The following is a 21,020-nucleotide window of genomic DNA, read 5'->3' on the forward strand; positions in this document are numbered from 1 at the left end:
ACCTACCTTTCTTTGCAGAGGTATGGAACTATACCGTCAGATGCACAGTTTATGTGTTGGTGTCATTGAACTGCCTTTTCTCCTCTTTAACCTTTGTTATAAGAGATAGCTTCATGTATAAGGTGGAAGGGAAGATATATTCAGGAGTGAAGGTGATGTAAAAATAAAGACAATAAAAGTAATTTTTCCAAAGGATGAATGGAGAAAGAAATAGGAACAATAGCATTGGGAGTATAAGCCAAAGCATCTGGAGAGGAGTTAATAGATGATAAGTTTAAGGAATACATCACAAACTTGGGGTGGATGTTAAGGAATGGGACACTTCAACTATATGGACCATTTGCTGTAGTTCCCTCTCTGCCAAAAGTAGACAGATAAATACATTTTTAACTTATGCTAATGTCGACTTTATTTTTCTTAAGGTGGAGGAAGTGATAAGGGGAACTGTTATTCTGGGCATGATTTTGACCAGTAAGGTAGAATTGGTTGCTGTGGTAAAAATGATGTTATGAACCATGGGAAGAAGTGACCATTCCATCTTACAATCTTGATAGGGAGGAAGGAAGCCAACTTGTTTTAAAAACTATGCCTGTGATTTAATTGCCATAGGCATCTCCTTTTGAAGAAGTTCCATCTACCAGTGCAGGTTGGCATCTACTTTATAAGTTATAATCTTGGTTGTTTGAAGGCGTTGAAAAGTTATAGGACTTCCTCAGGGTCACACAGCCAGTATCCCAGGTCTTCCTGGCTAGAAGCCAACTCTATCTAATGCTTCCATATACAACTCATCCCATTCCTTCATAGTCCTACATGTGCCCTAGATTTTGGAAGAACAGATTTAAAGAGTCCAGAGGAAGGACAGATAGAATTCCATATGTAAAATTTCTACAAGATAGAGTCAGCCCAAGGGAAAAAGTACTCAAGAATGACATTTTAGCAACACAAGAAACAAACCTCATGCAGGGAGAAAAGGAGGAACTGATGGTGTAGCTATTCAGAGAATTCTTTAACCAACTTAGATTTTTAAAAGATAGCTATTTTTTAATTGACCAATTTTATTTTAACAGAAGATGAACATGAACAAACCAAAACCAAAGCATACTCCCAGAAGACAGCAAACAAAAAACAAACCCACAAATGAGTGATTTGAGTCTAGTCATACATAGTATTGTAAACTTTTGTAATTTTCCCTTTGTTGAAAGAAAGGGTATGTGCTTTGACTTTTAATCTGTAGTACCAACTTCATCTGTTGTATTTAACTTTATTTATTTATTTGCTGGTTAGTGTCTTCATTTATGTAATTGTGATTAGCAGGAAGTTCTTTATGGTTCATGCTCCAACCCAGAGAAACCCTGGGAAAGTCAGTATCTGGTTTCCTTTTCATAAACAATCTGTGGCTAGTGCCCCCAACAAAGAAAATTTATGGGAGCATAAGTTTCTGGCTCATTTTACTGTCCCTAAATGGTTCCCTCAATACTTCCTTGTAAGCATTCATTCAGACTAATATCATTAGATCATAGATTTAGGGATTGAAGGGACTTTAGAGTAAAAAGGTATGTTGTTTTTTTTATTTGACGAAAAAGTACAGATGAGTCCTCTCTTCCATCAGGAAAACTTTCCTCTTTCCATATGGTGTGAAATAACCCTTCTCACTAGTGAATCTTATCTTACCTAGGCCTCTATATAGAATCCACATGCTTCATAACGTTAGTGAGGGAGTAGATCCAAGTTGCTCCTTGATACATATGGTTTTCTGCTGCACTGTCTTCTTTACTATTAACAAAGGTCCTTCATCCTTGTGGCTCTGTTACCATTTCATACTGCCCATGTGGCCCTGGTTCCTCAGTGCATGTGCTTCTTTTGGAGGGCCATTGTGAGGAAAGATGAGAGGAGAAAGGTGCTAAGGATGCTTCTCTTGTCTGTGTGGGAGTTCAGCATTTCTGTCTTTTCTACTTATAGATTGTGTGTTCTTTTTTATATCCAGAAGCAAATCTTTTATTGCTAATGAACCCCAAGAATCCTTCAAGAGTGAGGAAAGCTTATCTGTGTGCTTACTAGATTATCTAAAAATGTGTAGTCTTTGCCAATCACAACAGTGAATCCTTTTTTTCTGAATGCAACACCCTATATCAGCATACGCTGATGGCCTGCAAAAGTGACAGCCTGGCCCCTAATAGTTAAAGCACTTCTGTAGTAATTTGCTGCCATTTCTTTGATGCCATTGCTGCCAGGGTTATTGATCCCTGTCTTCTCTGGGGAGGTGTCCTCACTTGTACTGTCCTGTGGTCCTAAATCTAGGTCTAGATGACCTAGGATAAAAGGGACTGTGACTGACCTCTAAGGTATCTGGCTTCATAAATGGACTTTGCTCTTTTTACCAGACTAGTAGGAAAGAGAGAGGTGGTCTCTAGATTTAGCACCTCTTCCCAGCCTTAGGCTGCCTTGAAACTTTCCCTTTGCTTGGTACTATTGCCAAACTATTGCCCCTAGACTTTAGCCCAGATCCTCACTGTAGGGGTCATTCCTTAGGGTCAGTTATGGAACCTGCTCTAGTGAGTGAGGCTTTTTAGGGGCCCAGGTACTCACCTCATGCTTTAGTCTTCCTATCCACCATGTAGTTGACTAGTTCCCTCTGTAGGTGATGAGTGGTGTCAATGAATCAGCCTTGTAGGAATTTAGCATTCTCTAAGACTGTTTTGTAGACTGGTAGGCTACATAATTTCTCAACTGCTTTCTGTGGAGTGGTTCTCTACTAGTCAGTTGTCTTATATTTTATAAGTATATAAGTACAGCAAGATTGATAGCTGAACTATATCAGCTGAAGTTTCAGCCTTCAAACTTGAACTAATTTCTTTGTTTATTCCTCTCCATGCTCTTCTGACTTGAAGCCATTTAGAAGCTGAAGGTCTCTCAATTGAGGGTTATACAGGCCATGAATTTCTATCTTCCATATCTTTAGATACACCAAAACAGTGGTCAGTAGGCAGCCCTGGTCTTTACTCAAATAATCACATGTAGGGAATAAAGCCTCTGGTATTCTTCCTAGTGACATTGTAGGCATGCACCAAAAAAGTCATATGCTAACTCCACTTCACATTTTGCTTATACCTCAGCATCCTTAATATGTTCAGTGAGGTGAGCTTAAAAGCCTTTCTTTTCTGGTCTCCTTAAGGGTGATGTGGAGTTGTTCTAAACTTCGCTCCTGCCAGGTTGAGCACATGCTTGAGTAGAACTGCTTTCAAAATCTCAGCCCTGATAGGAATGAATCCTAGTAAGGAATCCATACCCTGGGAAACACTACCTTGCGGAAGCCTTTTGGTTGCTGATTGGGTAGGCCTGTGTATATTCCACAAAGGGTTCTGTCGCCACTTGGATATTGCTCATGTTCTTCCAGAACCCTTCCAGAGACAAGATAGATAACAACTCAAAGATTTGCTGCTGCTTATAGTCTCCAGATAAGCGTCTTGAATCAGCACTTTGCTATGAATACTCTGGACACAAGTCGTATACTACTTCCGCTGCCATCTGGGAGCAGAAGAATCCATCCCACACCAGATAGATTTATCTTGGCCCAGGTGTCTAAAAACATCGTGGAGGTCTTTCAGAGCCATGGTTTAAACTTCTTTGGTGAAATTTGCCTGATCACATTCAGCCTGTTTTGGTCTTGGTGGCCTACACCTGAATGGATTGCTTAGGAATCCTTGAAGGTAATCTTTATAGCCTGCATTACTTTTTTTGACCACAAGCCCCATCTCTACCTCCTCGGTCCATCAGATCAATCCTCAGTAGTTAGAGAGGCGTTTTCTAATGCACAGGCAACTGTAATTGCCATAATAGTTCATCTGCCATGCCTCTAAACACTTCCTGTCAGCTTAGGATGGTTTACAAACCCTAAATTTATTGTGCCTTTGATTACAGATCTCTGTAGGCTCTCCAACTATTGCCCAAAGCTGAAGCCCTTTTCTCCCTTTACCTGGGATATTGCTAAGAATCTGAATGTCGTGCTCAGTGCCATTTCATTGGCTATAAACATACAATCAAGTATCATAACTAGATTCTACTTGCTGGGATTCGAGGCATGTTTAAAGTAAACCCCTGAAGAGATTTAGTAATTACCTATGTTCCTTTTTTCTAGCATCTGCAACTGCTAAAGTATCTGTGACATGTTCAAAGGCTTTATTTCCATGTATGTTGACTCTACCTCTTGAGAATAAACCTAATTGTCTACTGTAGACCCTTGCTTGATGACCTGGACCTATGCCTATGTTGACTTCTAGTTATTGGCCAAAGAGAAATATGGCCCATGTTTCCCATATCAAATAATCATGTGTATACTTATTTCTTTACATGTTCTGTTTTCACCTTCCACCTCACCAAAAGTAAATTACTTGAGGTCAATGTCTGTCTTAATCCCTTTTATTTTGTGTCCTCAGTGTCTAACACAGTAACTTGCATATAGGAGACACTTAATAAAAGCTTGTTGGATTGGTTTGGATTAAGTTTAATTGCTTGTCTGCTGCATTGGAAGGGGTTGCCTCTGAGCTCTGAGTTTTTTTTGAATGTTTTTTCCTTTTGAAACTGTTGGTATTTCAGCCTTTTTCCATATATTCTCCCTTTACTCAGTTTCTGACTTCTCACTTCCTTTGCTGATGAATATATCCCCTGAGCTGAACTGAAAAGCTGCTGTTAGCCCCCTTCCACTTGCTGGATTTGTTCACTGTCTTGGGTCCCTGCCATAAATAGCCTCTGGGGGACAGGAATGGCCCCTGATGGGTTTCAGGACCCATTCCTTCAGACTCTGTATATCCACTCACAGTGGCCCCCTGTCCTATTTCCTCCATTGGCTTTCTTTTTCTTCTTTGGCTGAGCTGAATCAATCAGCTTTTTGCAAGTACTTTTGGAAGAGAGTAGAAATGATGTTCCAGATGGAATATCTGCAGTCTTGAGGTTCCCTAATCTAGGGGTTGTCCAAGCAGAAGGCAGCACTCTTCTTCCCTACCCTCTGCTCCTTATGTGGCTGAACAGAAACAGTGTCTGCTACTTGTTACAGGCGGGTAAGAGGGGAAGGGAAGTGGCAGGGAATATAGTTGAGAACAAAGTCATTGAAGCAAGAGGTATCTCAATGCAGTCCTCAGGCATAATGTCCACCATTTGGTTTGAGTCCTGGTCTAGAATATGGAGACAGATGGTGGAAGGATGCTGTGTTAGCATTAGTGTTTGATTTTCCCCCTTTTATTTAGTTTATTTAATTACCTGCCTAATTATTATTTTTATTTTTAGCATTCTTTAAAAAATCTTTTGAGTTCCAAATTACTTACCTCCAGCCCCTCCCCCATCCTTTGAGAAGGCAAGCAATATGATACTCACATGTGAAGTCATACAAAACATTTTCATATCAGCCATGTTGCAAAAAAAAAAGTGAAAAAAGTATGTTTCAGTCTGCACTCAAAGTTTATCAGTTCTCTCTCTGAAGGTGGATAGCTTTTTAAATCATATGTCCTTTGGAATTGTCCTGGATCATTTTATTGGTCAGAGTAGCTAAGCCTTTTACAGTTGAACTTCATCACAATATTGCTGTTACTTTGTAGGTTATTCCCCTGCTTTTGTTCACTTTGTTTTACATCAGTTCATATAAGTCTTACAAGGTTTTTCTGAAACCATCCTTCTCATTTCTTATAGCCCAGTAGTTTTCCTTACAGTATGCCATAGTTTGTTCAGCCATTCACCACTTGATGGGCATCTCCTCAATTTCCAATACTTTGTCACTACAAAAAAGACCTGCTATATTTTTGTACAAATAAGTCATTTTCCTTTTTCTTTGATCTCTTTGGGATACAGCCCGGTTGTGGTATGAATAATAGTGTTTTCTCTTTTTAATTCATAAGGATTTTACCTTTTCAGAATTCTCTCCTTTTTGTCTTGTAGATCCAGCTGTAATTGTTCTTTATTTGGTGCATAATTCATCTTTTGAGTTTGTTTTCATTTTAAAGAATCAGTCTAATCTGTTATCTTCTTGTTTTCATGACCCAGAAGTCTTACAGCTTGCCCCCTTTCCCAGAGATCTTAAAACAGAAAATATTCTTCAGTTATGTAATAGGCTAAATGATCTGTGAGGTCCCTTCCATCACTGAATTTCTATGGGGAAAAATGAATAGGAATATCTCAGAAATAGAAATAATAAAATTTGGCAACTGATTAGATGAGAAGTGAAGAAGGAAGAGGTAAAGCTAACTACAAGGTTTAAGTTTTGACAACTAAGATCATCTATCATTAATGACAGAGTTAGGGACAATCAGAGAAATAAGATTAATTTCATTGGGGAAGTGGGGGAAGAAAGACAATTCAGATAAGCTGTGTACAAGATGAATGTTGGATATGCAAAAGAAAATATCTAGTAGATGCTTAGATATGTACGTAACTGGAACTCAAGAAAAAGGTAAGAATTAGAGATATAAATTGAAGGGTCATCCACACAGAGGTCTTAAAGCTGGAAAAATGCATTTGTAAGTATACAGATGGCTTCAGAAAGGTACATAGAAAAGCTAATTTGTAATTGTCATATGTTAACATTTATTATGGTATTGTTGTTTAGTTATTCAGTCATATATGACTCTTCATGACCCCATTTGGGGTTTTCTTGGCAAAGATACTAGAGCAGTTTGCCATTTCTTTCTCTAGCTCATTTTACAGATGAAGAACTGAGACAAATAGGGTTAAGTGATTTGCCCAGGGTCACACAACTAATAAGTTTCTGAGGCCAGATTTGAATTCAGGAAGATAAGTCTTCCTGACTCCAAGCCCAGCACACTACTCACCACCTAGCTGTCTGTTAACATTTATATTTTATCATTATTTACTAAAATGTTATATTTTAATTTATTATTTGAAAATATAACATATTTTACTAAACTATTAATTTGTACCTATGAGTTTTAAAAGTTTGTCATGAATTTAATAATAAAGAATTTGTCAACTTTCAAAAAGGAGAGTGAAAAATCAGCCCCTAACTACCTAGACTTGGAAGAACCTTGGAAGTAGTAGTAGAGGAAGAAACATTGAAGGAGAAAGTTTAAATCATTCATTTGACTTTGTTTAGTTTCCATCTGTAGTGCATAGAATATGGTACCTATTCCACTGATTCCTCATAGGAATATTATGAACATAACTGTTTTTATGTGTTAGAAAATAATTATCAAATTTAATGGGTCCAGGGGCAGCTAGATGCCGCAGTGGATAAAGCACTGCCCCTGGAAGACCTGAGTTAAAATCTGGCCTCACTTACTAGCTATGTGACCCTGGGCAAGTCACTTCACCTCATTGCCTCACCAAAAAACCCAAACCGTAAAAAAAAATGTAATGAGTTCATGCCTAAAAAAATAGCCTGGAATTAGAAGAATGGCACTACTCAAAGTCCTACATACAAGTTCTACTCGAATTCAGCATCATGGTGTGGAGGCAATGTTAGCTTATTAAAAGCTATACTAGTGAAGTACAAGCTCTGGCAGAGTGTACCAAGCTGGAAAAGTTTTAGGGTATAATCCTGACAACAGACTGCTTTCTGAGGACCAGCCCAACTAAGTATGGAAAGGACCAATGGCAACACATAAAAGAAAAACAAAAATGGCTCTCAGTCTGTACAGCCCTTTTGAACATACAATTTTGGTGGCTGTAGCAAAGTGGTGGGAACAGGTAGCAAAAGATAGTTTTGCACTGTTTACAAACATAAACTTGATTGTTGTTACTCTAAATGTGAGATCGTTGTTTTATCACTAACAAGTTGACATACCACTGGAGGAACTGAACTGTATCACTATTGGCATATTTTTACTAATGAAACCAGAAGACTAGGAAGTTACCACTACATGGAAGGATGGTTCACAGATTCTTCTTGGCTAGGCAGGTAAAGGAGTTGCTGCACTTAGTCTTGTGTGTCCATAGGCAACAAGAAATATTTCTTATGACATTTCAGTTTTAGTGAACTGCAAGCTTATTATGAGTCAGCAATGTGATGTAGTAGCCAAAAAATCTGGTGTGATCTTGGGCTGCATTGACAGGCATACCTTTGAGGAATAGGAAAGTGACGATCCCACTGTACTCTGCCTTGCCAGACCTCAGTTTAAGGATATGGATAAGCTACTAGACAGTGTCCAGAGGAGGACCACTTGTTATGATGCCTTGAGTACATGTTTTTGAGTTATTTCAATCATATCTTTGTGACCATTTGAGGTTTTCTTGGCAGAGATACTGGAGTAGTTTGCCATTTCCTTCTCCAGCTTATTTTGCAGATGAGGAAATTGAAGCAAACAGGGTCAAGTGACTTGCCCAGGTTTACACAGCTAGTAAGTGACTGAGGCCAGAATTGAACTTGTGTTCCTGATTCTATCCACTTTTCCACCTACCTGCCCCATTTGAGTCCATAACATATAGTCAATGAATGAACTGGGCATGTTTAGCCTGGAGAAAAGAAGATTCAGAGTGTACATAGTAGCAGTCCTCAAGTGTTTGAAGGACCGTGTGGAGGAGAAATTGGACTTGTTCTGTTTGACTCCAGGAGCAATGGATGGAAGTCTCAAAGAGGTAAATTTAAACTTGATGTCAGGAAAAACTTCCCACCAATTTGAGCTATTCAGAGGATAGCATAGAATTCCCTAGGGAATGGCTTGTCTTGAAGGCATTTCCCCTTTGTGTCAGTCTTCAAGCAAAAACTGGACCATCATTTGTCAGATATTATATAGTGGGGTATAGCGAAGTTTACAGAAAAACTTGGCAAGAGATCCAGTTAAGCCAGATCACTTCACAAAAGGATAAAAATGGAAGGACAAGAAACAAGCAAAATGAAGATCTGTCAATATTTCTATAACTTTTCCCATCATTGACAATGGAGCACCCTTATTTGTAGTCTAACATCACAATCTGCCACATGTGTATAGGGAAGTAGAGATGGCACTAAAGAAAAGAAAGACCAGTTTGACTAGATCTAGTCAATACATAGAAAAAGTTCATGCTAAGTTAACACAATTTTGTAGGTATTTACAAGATATCTGAAAGAGTGTAGGATACAAAACACTTAGGAAAAAAAGACAATTAAGAAAATATCAATAACTACATACTTTTCCGTATCTACAAAATTTTATGATGATTATGTATGGAAAGTGTCCTTGTTGAAGGTATATACGATAAAAGAACAGAAAGTTACAAGTGGTTCTACCTATTCTTATAGTCGCACAGTTTACTAAAAAGTACAGATGATATAAGATAAAAAAAATTTTGATTTGCTAAATCAAAATGCTGCCTTGAGGGTTCTTTTTCCACAAAGTGTTTTCCGTATCATATATCAAAATCATATGATATTCCTTGAAAAATGTAAAAACAGAGAATACTTTACTCAACCTCCTGATTATTGATATCATTTGAGTAAAAAACCAAAGTGACGTATGTTTGCCAAAGGTGTCATGGAGAGTCCAGATGACAGAGAAATTACCCATGAATGGTGATGTCCTCCAGATGCTTCTATTTGTGAGTGACTTTACGCTGATTGCATCAAGCCTTGGAATATTGCAGAGCATCCTAAATGAAATCCATAGTCATGCAAAAGAATTTGGCCTAACATTCACACAGGAAAAAACAAGTAGATAAAGACTAGCCATTGTGCCAGACTATGATAGGCAATTGGATGGACAACCTATGGAGTTGGTCCATTAGTCCATATATCTGGACAGACACTGCACATGGACACGGAATGGAGCCCATAGTTGAATAATAGGAAACCAGCAGGCTGGATTGCCTTTGGGAAATCACACAATGCTTTTAGTGACCCCAAGTTTCTCATTGAAACAAGAGACTAAATTTTTAACTCCATTATTCTTCTGGTGTTTAAATTAAATCAATTTCACATTAAATATTCCCAGTCTCTGAGGAATTAAAGTTGCAGGTCACATGAAGGGCAATGGAGAGATATTTAGTGGGCATAAATATACTGTAGCACATTACCAATAAATCATACATCAGAAGTGGCATAAAAGATACAACTAAAGAGATGTAAGACCAGAAAAGGATGTGGGTTGGTCATGTAGCAAGACCAAGGGATAACAGGTAGACAACTTAAATGCTACACTGTATCTGTTCAATGTCAGGATATAAAGAGGAAGGTCCTCAGCATGTTAGGTGGAGTCTCTGGGGTGGATTTATGGGAGGACATGCACAAGAGTTAAACAGTTAGGTGGCACCGTGAATAGAGTGCCAGGTCTAGAGTCAGGAAAACTTATCTTTGTGGGTTCAAATCTGTCTACTAGCCAGATACTAAATGTGTGACCCTGGTCAAGTCACTTGACCCTGTTTGCCTCAGTTCTTCATCTGTAAAATCAGCTGGAGAAGGAAATGACAAACCATTCCAGTATCTTTGCCAAGAAAACCCCAAATGGGGTCATGAAGAGTCAGACACTACTGAAACAACTGAACAACAAGATGCACCAGAGTCACATAGGATGAAAGGGAGTGAATGTGATCTGCAGTATTGAAGGGAGTACCCACATTGACAAGATGACATCCTAGATCCATTGCAATATCCAGAGTTGGATGTATATTGCCAGGGTATCATGGTTTGTGCCTGGAGCACATTGATTTCACTGTCAGATTGTCATTTTCTAAATAAAAACTTTATCTTAATATCTTAGACCTTTCAAACAAAATATGATTACTTTTATTATAGTGGCTTATAAAGCATTCTTTGGGATTACTAGATCAGTTGAATTTTTCTAAAACATTTATTTTATATAATGGAATATTTGCAAATTTTTATACAAAATGTCTGTTTCCCTTACTTCCCCCTCCCCCACAAAAAGATAATCCAAGCAAAAGGTTCTCAAAATGAAACTGTTGTGAGCACAGACATGGTCTTAGAGTATGGAGGAAGAAACCTGAAGGGTACAACCCATATCTCCCTAATTTATAATCCTTTCTGAGTAGTGTCTTGGTTCTTGTTTTAGGAGTTTCATTTCATTCATTTTAAGACTATCTTCTTCCTCCCGAAAAAAGTGTTCTGAGCAATATATTAAAATCAGAATACTGGTCATAAAATTGATTTATGGTCTTTTGCAAGCATCTTCATTCAGCATGTCTCTGTGTGTGTCTCTGTCTCTTTGGACACTTAGCTTATCACTGTTTGTGCCACATTAACATCTAATTATCTCCACGTTGTGCTGAATGTAAAGATTTGACAAGTAGATGGAAAGTTTAGTTAATAGAATCTTTAACATGATTTAGAACTCCAAATCTTCCTTAGATTGTCAGATAGTAAAAAGTTGAGCCTTTCCATATTTTGAAGGTTATTTAAATTCAAGCATATAAAGTTATATGGAACAATGGTGTTGTAAATTAGAATGTGGTATTGACTTGCATATGCTTGTACCATGTAGTCATACAAAATTGAGGTTCAAAATATAATAGTATAAAATTGACATTTAATTCAGATTCTAGTCAGTTATTTTGTTTGATTAATCTTTATTTATATGAATTTGATATAAAATTTGGGGTATGACTATATAGGGATAGAAATTGGGACTGCATCTGTGATTCCACTGGTATAGGGAACTCCTGGTAAGGAACTTTATCTGTCAATGCAGTTTGGCTCCTCCTCTGCAACTTTTAGTCTTAAAGATGTGCCTAGAGCACAGTGAGTTTGTGACTTGTTCGAGGTCACATAGCTAGTATGGGTCAGAGATAATACCTGAATCTAGATCTTCATGGCTCCAAGAGCAGCTCTCTAATATCTCAGATCATGTTGTCTCTCATCCATATGTAGCTATATATACACACATATATGCATGTGTCATGCATATGTGTATATATTATGTGTGTATATGTTTAAAATGGAATTTAATTGACATGCAAATAAAAATTGTTAATATCTCTAAGGTGTTTTGTAAGTGGAGGTAAGTGGTTAGCAAAGCTTACATCTTATCTAACAACTTCTCCAAGTTATTTACTCTTATCATAAAACGGGACAACTACTGGTAGGTAGCAATGAGGCTCCTTACCTCTAGTCTGTCCTTGCTTCAAAAGGGAACAGGGAATAGTATACATACTTCTAGCTGTTTTATTCTTCATGTAATGATAACTCATATTACCATAGTGCTTAAAGGTTTTTGAAGCACTTTACTCAAAACAATCCTGTGAGGAAGATATTATTATCACTTTATAGGTAAAGAAGTTTGACCTTAGAGAAGTTAGGTGACTTGCTCAAGTTCACAAAGCTATTACATGTTGGAGTCAGGATTCAAACCCAGGTCTCCTGACTGGTGTTTATTCCACTTTATTATTCCATCTCACTATATACTACACTGTGGCCAAACTAGACTTTTCAGTGACTTTGCTTATGCCAATATCTTCTCCTGGAATATCACCCTTCTATTTTTACCTGTCAAAACTCCTACCTGTCCCTAATATGCCTTTCTTAGATATTCTTGAACACCAAACACAGGTATTTACAAGGAAGTACTTTATAAATATTTGCTTAATGAATGAACATTGAATTCCCATATGCTTATGCATTCCTTTGTTTCTTAGGCTCAGAAAACAAAAATTTATTGATTTGATATAAATCTGACTATTTCATCAAATCTTACCTAATTTCTTATATTAAAAGGATAAAAATGCCAAATATATTGTAAAGTTCTCAATTTCAACTTTTTTCTGGTGTGTGTTAGAATACAAGAAAAATATTCACAGTTTAACATCAGTGAGTTGGAAGGGTATCAAAGAGCAAACATAATATGCATATAAACACATTTATATTAAAAAATAATTAGGTAAGCTACGAGAAAAAGTAATACTTTCAAAGCTGAAATTGCTATAAAGTTCAAACTGAACTTTTTGGTTTTCTTCTCAGAATACCAAGGTATTTTATAAACAAAGCTTTTCACTTTCTTTTAAGTAGGTTTATATAATCCATTTTTTTTAAATGGTGCTACCCACAGAAAACAAATCTGCCCTATGCTAATATTTCTTTTGTCTTTTAGAGGAAGACTAAGTCATAGAGTCAGATTACAGCAAGTTAATTGTACAGCCAAGAAAAGACCCCAGATTTCTTACTTTGAATACATTTTTCTTGTTTATTCCATGGTATTTACAGTAAATTGGGATGCTTAGTTGTTTTTTCTTTTAGTGAATGTCACTAACTTTTTGTGACAGTATATCTTTCCCTAAATTCTTTTTAATGTAGGTAAATGGGGTAGGGGATCAGGAGCTAGAAACCTAATGTATAATATAGACATTGAGCATCCTCTCCATTTGTAGAGAAAATCTTTACTGCTGGCAATATATAAATATATATATAAAGTATATATATATCTGCCATATATATAAGTTAGAGAACATCCCTAGTTATTGAAGTTTAATTTAACTAAAATGGTTATTGTTTGTTTTTAGATTATTCATCGAGATATAAAACCTGAGAATATTTTAGTATCTCAGTCTGGAATTACTAAGCTCTGTGATTTTGGTTTTGCTCGGACATTAGCAGCCCCTGGGGACGTTTATACAGACTATGTGGCTACCCGCTGGTATAGAGCACCTGAATTAGTATTAAAAGATACTACTTATGGGAAGTAAGTATGTTTTAATATATGTTTCGCTTTTCTTCCCTTCTGAATTTTCCCATAATATGCTTTTCTGATCTCCACTCTGTCCTTCTAACAAGGCACATCTAACATGGCCAGGACTGGGAAGCATTTCTGGGTCTTGTACCTTAAGGGAGGCCCAAGAGAAACCAGCATACTACTTCTATTTCCTCTCCTGAATGGTTGTAGCAGGGATGGTAGCAGCTAGCTAGCTCAGAATCTCCTTAGAAAACATCAGTGCATACATTAAGCCTTCTATTTAGTTACCCTATTGAGTGCCTACTAGTAACTCCTTCTGCCATTATATTCTTGGAAAATTTTTATAATTAATTTACTTCACTACCAATTTAGAAATAAATTTCCAATTACATGTGTTAAGTGTTTAGTTACTATATTGATCTAATGTATGACATCTTTTTGAAATACATACATATGTACATATATGCATACATCCATTTAGGTGTAGCAGAAGTGATCAGGAGAACTCCTGATTTGACTGAGGTATCTCTTATGGAATTGTACATGCACTCTGTTCCTTGCTATTCTATATGAGGCTACTTCATCCTCTGGCCTCGACCCCTTTCCCCTTTCCAGAAGGGGTGGTTCTACTTACTAGGCCATCTTCCAGCAGACCTGCCTCTGTCATAACAGTGGAACCATAAAAGTTTGACTGGTGACTCTTTGGTGCCTATGTAACAGGATGATCATATGAGGCAAAATGTCAGTGCTATAGTATACTCAGTGTCTGAGTGGAGTGTGGGGTGTGCCTGAGGCATAGCACAGAGAATCCAGCTCAATGAATCCTGATCCTTTCAAGAGCGGTTTCAGGAGAGAGTCTTTTTAGATATAGAAAATTCCCTCAAAATATTTGAAAAAATTATTTGTGAATGCCATCATCCCTGAGTCCTGTAGTCCACATATACATATATATATGTATGTGTGTGTATATATATATATGTATGTATTTGTGTGTATGTGTATATATACATACATACATAAATATATATATATATAATACACTTCATGCATAAGACTTGGATACACACACAAATACATATACACACACATATATGTGTATATCTGTACAGACTACTGGATACTGAATAAGATAACTCAGATGGACCAGTCAGTACAGCATGCCATGTGTTCAAGATACCTCGGACTGTTAGGAGGGGATCCAGTGGTTTCCAGTATTATACTTAACACAGTGGCTATAAGCAGATCCCATTGGATCCAAGTGAGAGAAAACATTGGAAGAGAGTCCTAAAAGTCGGTGGAGCTATTTCTTCTCGTTCCTCTTATAGACCATGCACATGGACCATACCAGGTTGGCTCAAGTTCCCAAGGGGATGTAACTATGGCTGAATGAGCAAAAGGAACAGTTTCCCAGGTTACTCTAAACTGGTACAGTTGATCTGGCAGAGAAGATTCTATGAGCATGGAGAACATGCTAAGGAAACAGAAAATGGCTTTGTGGGGTACCAGGACATCTCTCAGGTATGGACTATTGAAGTCAAATAAGAGGCTACGCTGAATCACTCAGCCTGTACTGCTGAAGAACAAGATAGGTCTGCTGTGAGATGGCAGTCACACTTCATGGAGAAAGGGGCTTTGGAACAGAGGCCAGAGCAGCCTCATTCCATAAGAGGAAGGGGCCAGAGCACATATCCTGTTCTATGTACTCTAGTACAGAAAATCAGAGGTTCTCTATTTCATCTCTGCTGCCCCAGAAAATAATACTCATAGGCTATACTCAGATTCTATACAAGTCAGAGTTGGAGGGAAAAGTGTGGCCCTTGTTTTGTATTGATGTTTTATAACTGAACTGATCTGTGTGTGTTGTGCTCTTCTAAGAGCTTTAGAAAATTGCCTGGTCTCTAATGGATTTACAATTTGAGGCAAAAATAGAATTATAGAATTTGAGAGCTGGATAAGAAATATAGAAAAATATAAAGGAACAAGTTGTTTTATATATAAATGCAAAGAAAAAAAAGATGAATTTTTGTTGTTGTTGTTGTTGTTGTTATTTTAGGCAGTGGGGTTAAGTGGCTTGCCCAGGGTCACACAGCTGGTAAGTGTTATGTGTCTGAGGCCGGATTTGAACTCAGTCCTCCTGAATCCAGGGCTGGTGCTCTATCCACTGCGCCAGCTAGCTGCCCCCAAAAAGATGAATGTTAAATGGAACCATCTTCTACATTCTTCCTAGGAATGATCACTCTGATGGGGAAACTCCAGGTTTTGTTTTTGCCTCCATATAAAGGTGCTAGAAAGGAACTTGTTTTAAATTTGAACATATTGTCATTTTTTCTAAAATCGTTTGTCAGGTTAATGCTTGAAGAAAATTATTCATAGTGCTCATGACTAGTGTTCCTGCAACAGAGTTGCTACATTTAGAGCCTTTCAGAGTGACATTGAGTTTTTTCAACAGCTAAAATTGAGCAGAAATACTGTGGACGTTGGTGAATATTCTAGTTATTGTGGGGTTATCTCAATAGCCAAACAAGAACATTCTAATTAAGCCGAATATTGTGAAAGACTTCAACAATTAACCAAATATAGCAACAGTTAACCAGATGTAGTCTTCTGTGCCTTAAAGTTATTGCTAATCAATCAGCAACCATTTATTAAACACTTACTGTCTACCCAGTACTACTAAGATGATATGCCTTCCTTTCCCTCAATTGTTAAGCATAGGGCATCAATACCAATTAGAAATATATATCCAGGGAATGTTCAGGTAGAAAAATCCAGTTCCTAGTGGTTCCTAGCTGTTCATCTGTGAATGAGCAAACTAGAATAAATTTGGGGAGATATCTCAGAAGTGGAGGATGAGTTTTCTGCATGGCATTCTGTAGAGATACTTTTAAGTGTTGAGGAAGAGAGTATTTTTAATGGTAGATTTGCACAAAAAGCAACAAGCCATCATTTACTTCTTAGAAATTCTGAGAATTAAGCTACTTCTGACTTTCCATTTCATCATTAAGTAGCATGCATAACGTTTGGGCTTGCAAAGTTGAACAAACTGATGTTAACTTCTTTATTCCTGAATTCATTGTTATCTGAATTTAATTGTGCTGCTTCTGTGGCAAGTGCTTAGCATATAGGATGATATTATGGATGACATAAATTACTTGATTTTAAAATTCTTCTTTCTTCAAATAGTGATGCTTTTTAAAAAAATTGCTTATTGAAGAAAAAAACCTAGATCCCGTTTCATGTTATTGGGGGCTAATGTCTCGTTCTTATATTAGAGATGAGTTAAGATTAATAAATTATATACATGTTAGAAAATATTTGGGGATGAGGTACTATAGTTATTGTTCTGTCCTTTAGTACATGATGCGTAATAGAACACAATTGTTCAAATTCAACTATATACACTAATTCTGCAGTTATTATGATACAGAGACTTATCGATCATCTGGATTGCTAGACAGTTTAAATCAAAGCAAATTGATTTATATCTAAATAAAGCAATGATTATATTTAAATATAACCTGGAATTTTGTATGTAAGAGATCATGTTGTGATTTGATGGAAATTATAACTTTTATCTCTTTAGCTTTATCCTTGGTAAATTAAAGCTTGTCAAGCTCAATCCTTGGTACATTAAAGATTGTCATTTCTTAAATGAAACTTTCTTGTTTAGTTTCTCATTGAAAAGTTATTTGTCATTTTTCTGATTTTAGACCTGTGGACATTTGGGCTTTAGGCTGCATGATCATCGAGATGGCCACTGGGAACCCCTATCTTCCTAGCAGCTCTGACTTAGATTTGCTCCATAAAATTGTGATAAAAGTAGGTAGGTATTATTGAAATATTTTGTTGCACTAAAGAAAGAAAATGAAACAAAACACATTAATTTGGTTTTCACTATATATTAAAATGCAAATTGCTCAGCCCAGTTCTGCTCATAAAGAATAGCAACTGTTTTTATGCTATGATAGCAAGTCATATTGCTCACAAAGATATTAGCAAATTTGTCCCTAGGCTTATATATATTATAAGTCTATATAAGGTACCAAATTCTCTACTCTACACAAATAACATGCCAGGAAAGAAACTGCTATCCCATGTTGCTAGTTGGTATATGAGAAATGATACATTAGGATTCTTAATTTTGGAGGAAAGATATTACTTAAAAGAACTTCAATGTTAAAAATATTTTTGCTCCCCAAAGGCATTAAGTTTTAGATGAGAAACTATACACACATATATACATACACATTCTTATGTGCATAAATATATATATGCATTTCTCTACTAATGGAATATGTGCATTATTATTCATTCTTTCCAAAATATTGTCCTTTAATTTTAAGTAGCCAAATACTGGAGATAGGGTGGGAACAGAAGTCCTTAAATAATCTTATCTGAAAGTCGGCTTGAAGTATAGAATTAAAACAAATTGTTGTATTAAACAAAATTTCCATGTTATATAGCTAAAATTAATGTGTTTCAAATTCTTAAAAGTTAGAGTTTCCTCTTTCATTTTGTAGAAGTTCTGAAAACCATTTTAAAGGCTAAAAGTTCATACACTTTAATTTTAATTATTTTCATTCATGGTCCAAGTATTCTGTAGAAGTGCATAAAATAATTGTTATTGTGCTGAAGATTCTAGATACTGAATTTTTATGTGTAGATTTATACTATATAGTATACGGCAGCACTAGAAGTTTTCAATGTTACAAAAAATAAATATGCACATGATCATTTTCCTATTTTGGAAGGTTACTTTTTTTTTCTTTCAGCCAAAGACAAAGTTTATTAGAACATCAGTCATATTGGGCAGACTTTTAAGGAATCTGAATGTTAGTGAGCTATTGGCTAGATTGTAAGAATCTGAGCCAGAAGTTTACTTTTTTTTAAAAAAATCCAAAAACATCCTCTAAACATTTTCTAGCTGGGTGTTAAAAGTTTTCTTAGAATGGGGAATACCTCCTTTTTATCATGATGCATTTTTGAAAACTGTGTCATATTGTAGAATTGAAAGTGGACTAAAATTTCTCATGTAACAATTGGGAAGCAGTATTATTGAGCAAAAGCTCAGCTATCAAAGAAGCATCATTGTAACTCGCATTATAACTACAAATAGCTTTCATCCACTGTAATGACTAAATATAGTAAAATTTTCCTCCAAGTCATTGAATTTAAATCTAGAGGGGACCTTAGAATTCCAATCCAACCCTCTTTTGTAGATGAGAAAAAACAAGGCCTAAAGAGGTGAACTGATTTGCCCAAGACTATGTAACTCATTATGGGCATAGGTGAGACTAGAAGTGAAGCTCCTAAATTCCAGTCAGAAGCTCTTTCTACTCCGCCACATTTTCCTTCCTTATAACAAGTTCTATAAATGGGTACAACTTTGCTGCGTCAAAAACCATACTTATGACTAGTACAGTAGCTATACTTTGATGACTCTGTGATCTTATTAATGTGAGTGCTCCCTTCAGCACTGCAGATGACCACTTATTCAAATCTTTTTTATCCTGCGTAACTCTTGTGCATGGCCTCTCATTAATCCACCCCAGAGAGTCCACGCATTGCACTGAGGGCTTTCCTCTAGATCTCTTAATATTGAATGGATACCAGTGTAGCATTTGAGTTGTCTACCTGTTATCCCTTGGTCTTGCTACATGACCAACCCACATCCTTTTCTGGTCTTACATCTCTTCAATTGTATCTTTTATGCCACTTTTGATGTAAGATTTATTGGTAATGTGCTACAGCATATTTATGCCCACTAAACATCTCTTCATTGCCCTTCATGTGACCTGCAACTTTAATTCCTCAGAGACTGGGAATATTTAATGTGAAATTGATTTAATTTAAACACCAGAAGAATAATGGAGTTAAAAATTTAGTCTCTTGTTTCAATGAGAAATTTGGGGTCATTAAAAGCATTGTGTGATTTCCCAAAGACAACCCAGCCTGCGAGTTTCCTATTATTCAATTGTGGGCCCCATTCTGTGTCCATCTGCAGTGTCTAAGATATATGTACTGAAGGACCAACTCTATGGGCTGTCCATCCATTTGCTTATCGTAGTCTGGTACAATGGGTAGCCTTTATCTTGTTTTTTCCTGTGTAAATGTTAGGCCAAATTCTTTTGCATGACTATGGATTTCATTTAGGATGCTCTGCAATATTCCAAGGCTTGATGAAATCAGCATAAAATCCTCCACAAACAGAAGCATTTGGAGGACATCACCATCTATAGATGATTCCTCTCTGCCATTTGAACTCTACAGTGAACATTTTCTGTAATAATGGTGACATATTTGGTGACTGTCTCCTGGTATTATGCTAGAATAAAATTCAGGGAGTTCTCTCTTTTGTGGCATTTTTAAAGGATAACATGATATTAATATATGCGTGAGGGAGACTTTGAGAGAAGAGCCTTCATGATGTCATTTTGCCTTTCCTAGTGAAAATATTATTACCAATAAAAGGCAAAGGAGAAAATATCAAGAAAAAATAAAAAGCACTCCTGACCCTATGTCTGCCTTCCCATTGTTATGAAATTTTTATGAAAACAATGTGCAAAATCATGGAGGCCGTCTTTGATGAAGTTATGGAAAGGGACAAGTTGGCTTTCACAGTACAATAAAACACATCCTATCGTTACCATCTCATAGTTGATGGAAAGGAACAAAGAATGCTCTTATTATTTGTTGACTCAACTAACTAATGATAAGATTAACTTAACTTTTATGTATTTAATAGTTATTACAGCTCCCTTAGAATTTAGAAGGACTTCTGTGAAATGATTGTCTCTTTAAAAAGGTGTTTAGGAAAATTTTGATTAATGCCTTCTTTTTTCTCTGAATGAATTTTCTCTGTAAGCAAGCAGAGGCATTCAGAATCATTCCATTGATTATTCTTTTAACATGTAACATTTATGGCATCTACATCTGTAGATTTTGGTTATAAGGATTTGGAGAAGAGTCTCTTTAACCTGGCCCTTTCGTTCTTTTATGTTATGATCTATGAATCTCAGGGTTTTGTTAACACCAACTGGGGCCCACCTCTTTCTCCTCTCTTCTGCTGCCTCCCTGAATCATCGGCCAGGTAGAGCCATTGCCCAGGTAGGGTCCCTGTGCAAGAACTGATTAATGATGAAAAGTAATCAGAGCAGTAGAGATGAAATGCATTGGGAAGTGATCGTATATGCTATCATCTATGCTAATGTGTTCTAGTGCCTTAAGACATTTTTTTCTTACTTTTCTCTAGCCATAGAGTTATAAAATCTTAAAGCTGGAAGAAACCTTAGCAGTCATCTAGTCCAAACTCCTCATGTTACAAATGAGGAAACTGAAGCCCAGAGAGGTGAAGTGACTTACCCAAAGTTAAGTGTTAGCTACTTAGGCAGAACTGAGACTAGAACTAGAATGCAATTATCTTAG

General features: G+C 36.6%; 1 protein-coding gene across 8 annotated transcripts in view; it reads left to right on the forward strand.

The window, feature by feature from the left end:
* Positions 1–21,020, forward strand: part of CDKL3 (cyclin dependent kinase like 3) — a 68,366-nt gene that overhangs the window by 14,181 nt on the left and 33,165 nt on the right. For 6 of the 8 annotated variants that reach the window (XM_078150362.1, XM_078150360.1, XM_020991201.2 and 3 more), the window contains exons 4-5: positions 13,426–13,604; positions 17,306–17,418. In XM_078150362.1, coding sequence (XP_078006488.1) covers positions 13,426–13,604; positions 17,306–17,418 — 292 coding nt within the window. Of the gene's footprint in view, positions 1–13,425; positions 13,605–14,920; positions 15,114–17,305; positions 17,419–21,020 lie in introns of those variants that run through there. The other 2 variants (XM_020991205.2, XM_020991206.2) reach the window with 2 other exon arrangements.

This window comes from Phascolarctos cinereus, unplaced genomic scaffold (genome assembly GCF_003287225.1).
Source record: "Phascolarctos cinereus isolate Bilbo 61053 unplaced genomic scaffold, phaCin_HiC Scaffold_2;HRSCAF=192, whole genome shotgun sequence".
Classification (NCBI taxonomy): Eukaryota; Metazoa; Chordata; class Mammalia; order Diprotodontia; family Phascolarctidae; genus Phascolarctos; species Phascolarctos cinereus.